General features: G+C 61.5%; 1 protein-coding gene across 1 annotated transcript; it reads right to left on the reverse strand.

Annotated features, from left to right (window-relative positions):
- Positions 1-5,206: 5,206 nt before the first annotated feature.
- LOC119092532 (receptor-type tyrosine-protein phosphatase S-like) lies at positions 5,207-8,155 on the reverse strand (the record flags this gene model as incomplete). The annotated part of the gene is made up of 5 exons (XM_037215525.1): positions 5,207-5,240; positions 6,292-6,365; positions 7,095-7,241; positions 7,570-7,690; positions 7,980-8,155. Coding segments are annotated over 5 exons (552 nt in total), but the record flags the coding sequence as incomplete, so codon positions are not given.
- Between the last annotated feature and the right edge of the window lie 117 nt (positions 8,156-8,272).

Here is an 8,272-nt window from a genome sequence, read left to right on the forward strand (position 1 = left end):
GTTGTAATCGAGGGAGACAGAGACATGTGAGAGAGGGATCCAGCGGTTTTGGATACATTGCTTATGGCCTTCGGGGGGGGGGGGGGGGAGGGGGGATCTCACGGCCGATGGGTGTTGACTACCGCTCCGCCGTAGCTTAGTCGGCTTTTGACACGGGGCCGCCGTCAGGACGGCCCATAAACACGCGCTCCAGCGCGAGCGTCAGCTGCTCCTGTCATTGGCAGCGAATGGTGAGACGCTGGGGTACTCTGCCGGCGGATGTATGCTCAACTGGGTACTCTGGGTACTTCGTGCTGGGTATTTTCTCGACGCATGCATTGCGCATACAGCAGCGTCTAGATCCAGCGGGCGTACTGGCAACTTGTTGGCATTCTATTCAATTAGCTACACGAGGTGCAGCGCGCTGACGTGCCTCCTTTTTCGAAGCTTCTCACAAGAACACTGGCAAAGATTTCGAGGCGCGTAGCCTCCCGTTCTGAAAATGCGACCGAGAACTTGGTCGGCGAGTGGTGTGGGCCAGCTGTTGCGCGCGACTGGATCTGCGCCTTCCATCGTGTGTGACGCGCCACCAGTCATCCCGCGGGAGCGGCGCCCGTCGCACTGCTCCGTTGTCTCCGTCGCAAAGATGCTCCACGCGGCACGTGCGGACAGTGTTGTGACAGACAGCGACGCTTGCTGGCGGGGACTATCTCCGCATCCTACACGTCTGATATAAAATGACAAGTGACTGCTTCCCAGCGGCAAATGAAAGCTTACAAAGGCAAAGAAAAGAAGTGCACAAGCTGGTTTATGTGTTGTCTTTTTGTACCATCTAAGGTGTGTTGTTTTCAAGATTGCACGCATCACAGTCAGGCTAGCTTATGACTTAAATTTCCTTCAAAATGAGCGACTGCCCGGTCTTATTTGAGGTACTTATCCCCCTGATGTGTGGAGCCGTGGTCCCCTAGTCTGACGTGCTGGGCCACGCGTGCTCCGCTGAGCTGTCACTGACCGGTCGGCCGCTACCGTGCTATTGAAGAGTGCTCCGCTGTCTCTGTGGGCCCGCCTCTCCTCCTCCTCCTCCTCCCCCCCCCGCCGCTTCCTGGAGAGGCGGGGGGGGGGGGGAGGAGGATGGATGCCTGCCGTCGGACATCGCTCTGAGCCACTTCACCTCCCCTTGTCCTCCCTCCCCTTCCCCTACGTCCTGGAGAGGCAGCCGTGCCTGCCGTCGGACGTCGCTCTGAGCCACCTCTCCTCCCCTTGTCCCCCCCCCCCCCCCTACGTCCTGGAGACAATCGGGCGTCGTTTTGATCCGTGCTCGTCTGTCGTCCAGGCGGCGCTGGAGCACCTGAAGCTGTGGCCGCTCACCATCCACAAGGGCGGTTTTGAGTCGGTGACGGCCGGCCTCCACTTCCGGGTGCGGCCACACCACTTCCAGTGCGGCACCATGAAGCTCAAGTGCACGGCACAGATCGACCTGGTGCAGCCGCCGTACTGGCAGAGTCGCGAGGCCAGCGCCGTCGGCGACCGGCCGCCAGAGGTGTCGCATGTGCTCGACAGCACCACCACCAACCGGAAAAGTAAGACTTCCGGCCGCCTCCACGCCCACCGCCGCCGGTGTTCTGTGACGCCCGGCGCCTTCCGCTGTTTGTGGCCGGCAGGCAAAATTGGATCCTGCTGGTGATCCCAGACATTGATGATCAATGAAGTGCGGTAATGGTAGTCCCTCGTCGAGACTGTTACCATGCCCGTGCAGTCCGGTTTGTCCAATAGCGTCACACTAGCCCCACCAAACAGTCGCACGCCGCAAAAACCGTGCTGTGCCCCATCCACGCCAGGGGTGCCTCCTCGCTGACGGCAGGCATGGGTCAGGGGAAGGACCTTGTCGTCGGCAGGTGGCCGGCAACGCTCGGTGTACCGCACAGGCTCCACGGCGTCTCCCCCGCTCCGAGCATCTTGTCACCGGGACGTCTCCCTCCCGCCCACCTCCCGCCAGATCGACAGCCAGGGGCCGCGGCGAAACCGCTGAATTATGAGTTATCCTCACAATTCGGCTTTCATGGCTTCTCAAAGGAGGTCGTTTTTCTCACGGCACGGCTGCGTATTGCCAATAAAGCGGCCGTCCCATTCGAAGGTTGACACAAGGTCGTGTGCCGCCTGTCAACAGCTGTGCCCCTCGCCGACGAGACGTGGCCGGCGTTTTTGCCGCCGTGAAAACAGCGACAAAAACAATAGTCCACAGAGGGCGCCGGCGACGCACGCCAGGCGCTCGTAGCCGCCACACATTTCAATCTGCCGGAGTCACCGCCCGGCGCTCTGTATTCATACTCGCTGATGGTGTTGCGGAGGCAGTGCGTCGAGGACGGCTCATCCAGCGCTGACCGAAAAACTGTCTCAAGAGACGCGGTGCACTGCGTGGAACCGTGTACCGGGCGCCCGGCTCGGCCGCCGTCATTGTGGCGCGAGCAGGGCTTCAGCGTCGAAAATGGCCGCAGCGGGTCGCGAGCCGGCTTGGGCAGACGAGCGTTCCACTTATGTGCAGAGGAGCTGGGGATGCTTCGGTGGTCACAGACACGGCGTGCCGTCTTTGTCGAGCGCGCTACTCGCACCAGCCGGCGTAGGCGGGCATCGGCCACAGCGTACAGGTTATACTTCACAGGTCACCGTCGCACGTGAATGAATGAGCCTAATGCGTGTGTATGACGCTGAGGAGGGTTTTGCTTGCCTCAGTTGTAGCCAGGACGCTGAATTGATCCTCCGCGCGTGCGGGTCAGCTTCGGTTGGCCCGGATCTGCAGCGGCTGATGGCAGCTGGCGATGTCGTGGTCGCATGACTGCCAAGGTTTCGCCCTGGTTTTCGGCGGACGTCGACAGATACAGAACCATTGCACTCTGTCCACGATATGTGTTCTGCAGACTGACTATGTTGGGAGGCATCCAGGATGAATATCACTTGCCCGCATGACAGGAAATCAGGCATCGGTCCGCGTTTCTTCGCCTAGCGAGCTTGCATAATTCTAGTGCTCGCATTTATTTGTCTAAGATTCTTAATTACAGCAAACGCACCACGCCAACCGTTCAGCGAAATATTTTCACGTGTGGTTCGAACTGTTGCATTATAGCCAAGGCCGTTTGTGGAGTGATTTTGTCGGCGTCTCTTCTTTCTCTTCGATCGTGCGCTCACACCACTGTCGGATGTGTGCGAACGGCTCGTATCACCAGATTAGCGCCAGATAATCGCCATCATCTGTCGGCATTGTCGGCGCATATTGCCATCGTTCGTGCCACGCGCCCTGTCGTCGGCGCTACTGCCGCCAGTAAGCGCGTGCTCCGTCGCCGCTAGACCCGTGTGCCCCCGGAAGGAGCCGCCGCCGACCGGCCTGCCCGCTGCCACCTGCCACTGCATGCGGCGCCCCCTTCATAGCTGCGTTGATTGCCGGAACTCTGAGCGAATTTTCGGCGTGGTTTTTAGATGGCGAGACGCAAAACGCTTCTCGGTTCAATTTCGGCTTAGCTGGGCCGCATTTTGCTGGGAACGGCGTCTCTAGGGGGACATTTAGCTGAAGTGCGTGTCGCTGCCGGGTATCACCTGTCACTTGTCTTCGAGTCCCAGTGCGCATTGGTGTCATTGGACACATCGAGGGCATTCGAGCTGATGTGGTCTGAGAAATTGTGGTGCAGAAAGCCATCGGAACAGCCAAAGCTCGGGTCCATGGGGAATAGTGCGTGCTCTGTCATTGAGATACTATACCATTGATTTCGATGCACGTTGGTGAAGCGGTGTGATTGTTACGAGCTATGTTGTGATCACAAACGTAACAGCAATGACGCCCAGCACCTTCGGCATTTAGATGTTATCATCATAACAATGAAAACATGTTTTATGTTATTCTGTCCCCCGAACGTCCTGGGCGTGCTGGACGTCACCCGTCACGGCTGCCGGGCCGATCACGGCCTCCCCGTCACAGGCTCGGACCGCCCGCTTTGCCACAAGATCGCCAACTGGGTGATCCTGGTGGTGAGCGTGATCCTGTCCCGATGAGGCGCCGCCGCCAATGCAGTCCGACGGACGGGCGACGGGCAGCGCGCCGCCGCCGCCGAACGCGGACGTGGGCGAGCCGGGCAGGAGCCAGGCGGGACGGGCCGACCGCAGTCACGCCGCCCCACGTCCGGAGCAGTCGCCGCGCCCCGTCCACCGTCCGCAGACGCTGGTTGATGTTCGAGCCTGTGCTGAAGCCTCGGCGCGGGCCAGCTCGTTGTTGGTGGCCCGTGCGGCGCTGGCGCTGGTGGAGATGCTGCTGCAGCTGGTTGGCACGCGTCCGGTGTCCCGAGGCCAGCGCGCATCGGCGCCGCAGAGAGGCCGTGTCCCTCCCCCGTATCAATGTGATAAGACTAGTCTATGGTCAGAGAGCAAAGGCAGTCGTCGGCCAGGCCGGAACGATGGCTGATATAGCTGTTTGATGACTCTGTCATTTATTTGGTAGGCACTGTTTCTGGATGCTGCGCATGAGAATGTTGAGCGTAGCCAGCTTAATCCAACATCGCATTTTGTTTATCATTCAGGAGGTCTGTATGAGTTAGCACAAGTTGGCTGAGAACATTTTCTCGCCGGAAAGTTCACTTGTTTTTTTCAGAATCGCGCTGTTTGTGTGCTTCAGATGCAGAGCTCGTTCGGAATGGCGCTTCACGCATCCCGTACTCGTGTAGAAGGTCTACATGGCACTGGCTCAATCGGCACAATGAGTTGACGTGTTCATCTTTTATTTCGCAAGATGTCGAATGCAGCTCAGAGTCACTATGTGGTTCGATCCGTATGCTCCGCGAATGGCTCACTTTGTTCCTTTGCGTGCGCCAAATGCCTTCCTGCACAAGACTCCAAGTTCAAGAACGAGATGTGAAAATTTCCAGGCGCCAACCGTGCTTCGTTAACATCCCCACATCTGTGCGACCGGACTAACTCGCGCAGATCACCGCAGTCGGGAGTCGGTTAGAGCACACCGACAGCGCGCGCAGTCGCGCATCGGAGCACGGTGCTCCCTGGAGCGCCGTGCTTCGGGGCAGCGGCCTGTGCGGCCGCGGCGGGCGCGGCCGAGCGCGGAGGGGTGCGCTCGTCACGGCCGCGGCGCCGAGCCAGCCGGCTGATCCTCACACCGCCGCCCGCGAGCCGACCGCGCTCGCAAAACTCGTTCTCCAAAGTACATCTCCACATTTCATACGCTGGCCTCGATTTACTGCAGGATGGACGTCTTGCGAGGTTGCGGTCTGGGAGAGGAGTTCACGCACGCTTTGCCGGGCCGCGGGTACCCCTGCTGGAGCGACTGGTGGCATGGCTTGTGGTGCAGACATGTGCTCGCGTTGTATTCCGCACTATTCGTTTTTGACATTGGCACTCGGTGTGTGGCGTCGCCGCTTAATACCGTGTCCGTTGAGCGATGTCGCTAAGTGATGACATTTAAATAATCAGGTGAGAGAAACACCGCCAGCAAACTCGTGGCGCTCCGTTCGAGTTGTTGCAGTGTGTCTTGCACTGCCCGCTGGATCACGCCAATCAGTCAGAAATACATTCCTTAGTTCCAACCAACGCGTTTCTCAAAAGACGACGTCTTCTTGAAAAATACAATGTATGTCTGTGTAGAACATGCTATTACAAAACTGATCGGGTGTGGGCGGCCGACGGGCCGGGGAGCGGGGGCAGGGCGGCCGGCGCCGGCGCTGGCGCGGGCGTCCGCTCGCAGCCGGACGCGCGGCGCCCGACCACACGGGCCGCACGAGCGGCCCCCGGCACGCAGGGCCTGGCGGCGCCGCCACCGTCGCCCGTGACGCCAGCCGCCGACACGTCACGAGGAGACGAACACCATGTGCAAATAAAATCCCTTCGAACCGTCTCGCCGACAAAATGCAGCGCACAGATAATCTAAAACGCAGAAGAAAGATCAGGACCGTGCTCCGGCTGTCGACTCGGCAGCGGAGCCCGGGACGCGGTTAGCGAACATGCATCAGGCGGGCGTCACTGGTATGTGCAGCAGTGCACGCCGCCACCACATCCTACCACTGTTTGGCGCACCGCACCGCGGCGCGGCACGTTACCTCTCGTTATGCCACGGGCGTATGTACAGCGGCCTTGTGTACAGCACCTTGTGCGCATGGCCGAGCCCGGCCGCCCGCCGTATCACTCACGTATGGCGGTCGCGGCAGGGAAATGTGGGCCCTTGGCGGCGGTGCTGCTGCAGTCGGCCGCGCGCCCTGATATGTCGGCACCGTCCGCAGGCGCCCGGCCGGCAGGCTCGCTCGCTCAATCGTCGCGGCGGCCCACGCTCGACGTGGTCCAAGCGCGGTGAGGTACTCGGGCACCGCTCGGTACACGAACGCCGTCGGTACATGCTGATCCTGCGGGGCGGGGCCAGTTCAGTGCTGATCCTGCGGGGCGGGACCAGTCCAGTGCTGATCCTGCGGGGCGGGACCAGTCCAGTGCTGATCCTGCGGGCGGGACAGTCCAGCGGCTGATCCTGCGGAGCGGGACCAGTCCAGTGCTGATCCTGCGGGGCGGGGCGCGCCGTTGCACCTGCTATGGAACCACACGACGGGCAACAAGTGACAATGCGTCCAAGTGACAGCGCGTCCACGCATGTGGTTCACCGACGGATAGTCAGAACTCCTCTCAGCCGCCGAGGCCCGGTCCGTAACCCCGGACGCACCGAGGGACCGGTATCCACGGCTCCAGCGTGCTGATTGCGGTTCAGCTTCAGGTGCAGTAGTCAGAGCATACGTCTGTTGCCTCTCTGTTCTACCGCCGCAGTCAGCGCGTTTTATGTTCACTGTTTTGCCCGGCTCAGGTGTATCGGGTCATTCTGCTATGGACCTACTGGTGCATCTATATATACTTATACTTGCACTATTGTGATGACGTGATAAACACGGCTTTAGGGAACCAGGTGTGATCAGCACCGGAACCACAGTCAAAGATACGCTCAGAAATATACGGACGCAAGGCACGGGGCGCTCACTGCGCGTGACGTATGAAGGCAAGTCTGGAGCCGGCACCACGCCTGACCGGAGCCGGGACGGCCCGGCCGGCCGGAGACGGAGCCGCCGCCGCTCGGCGCGCGCCGCACGCACCTGGAACTCGAGCTCCATGCCGGTGATGTTGTCGCCGGGTCCGGTCGGCGGAAGCAGCTGCGATGTGAAGGCCTGCAGGTTGCGTGCCGGTACCTCCGTGTTGCCGGCCACCAGCGACTCCAGCAGCGCGTCGTGGATGAAAATGTACTGGCGGCAGGGCCGTGGCTGACGTCAGCGGGGGGCCGGCCGAGCCGGCGCCCAGCACAGCACGTGACAGCCTGCACCAGCATCAGCATCAGGACAGACCTGGGTTGGCGAGCAGACCAGCCGGGGAAGATGCTGGTGACGCAGTTCGAACGGAACTTTCGCTGGGCAGCCAACCGCTGGCATGACCCACCACCACATCGGAACACGGCCAACACATTCCAGACGAAGAGTTCCGCGTTAACCTAGGAGTTCTGCCACACCCGCAGTGTCCGTCTCAGAGCGCCGCACTCTGAGACGGAGCGCGGCCGTGTCCTCAGCCGGCGCGCACCTGGTCCTCGGTCTGCACCATGTAGTTGCGCTGGGCTCGCAGGCAAGTCACGTGACCGTAGACGTCAACCGTGGCCTCGGAGCGGATGCGCTCCAGCATGCTGTCGATGGCGATGAAGCACCTGCCGTCCGGAGGCGGCCGTCAGCGCCGTGACTCCTGCGTGGACGCGCGCGTCGCCGCACACTGTCGCCCGACAAGCGGCGGCGGCGCGTCGCTGAACCCCAGACTTGCGAGCGCCGCCACTCCCCGCCAACGACTTGTGAATAAGATGTCACGGCTAACATAAGGGCAGCCCTACAAGCAACACGGCCCGCAACGCGACCCGAGCCTCTGCCGGAGCGATGAGGCCCACCGTGGCCGGCTTGGCGCCGTCGCGGGGCTGCCGGTGGCTCAGCGGGCCGCCCACTGACCCGGTGCGGCCCACACCGGCCGAGCAGTGCGTCACCATCGGCCCGGCGTCGGCCGGGTTCAGCGCCTTGACGTGGTGCAGGAACCGCAGGAACGGCGTCGGGTGGTCGGGCACGCCGTGGTCGGGCCATGCCGTGAACTGGAACTGGCGCACCTCGCGCCGCTCCAGCGAGTCGGCCTGCCGATCACGCCAGTTACACGCGAGCTCACGCGGTGTCAGTCACACGCGGGTTCAGCCAGCAGCAGGGACAGCGTAAACAGGGTCCGCGTGCCGGGCCTGATGCGGACACGGTCA

This window comes from Pollicipes pollicipes, unplaced genomic scaffold (assembly GCF_011947565.3).
Source record: "Pollicipes pollicipes isolate AB1234 unplaced genomic scaffold, Ppol_2.1 Scaffold_1272;HRSCAF=1488_pilon_pilon_pilon, whole genome shotgun sequence".
Taxonomy (NCBI): Eukaryota; Metazoa; Arthropoda; class Thecostraca; order Pollicipedomorpha; family Pollicipedidae; genus Pollicipes; species Pollicipes pollicipes.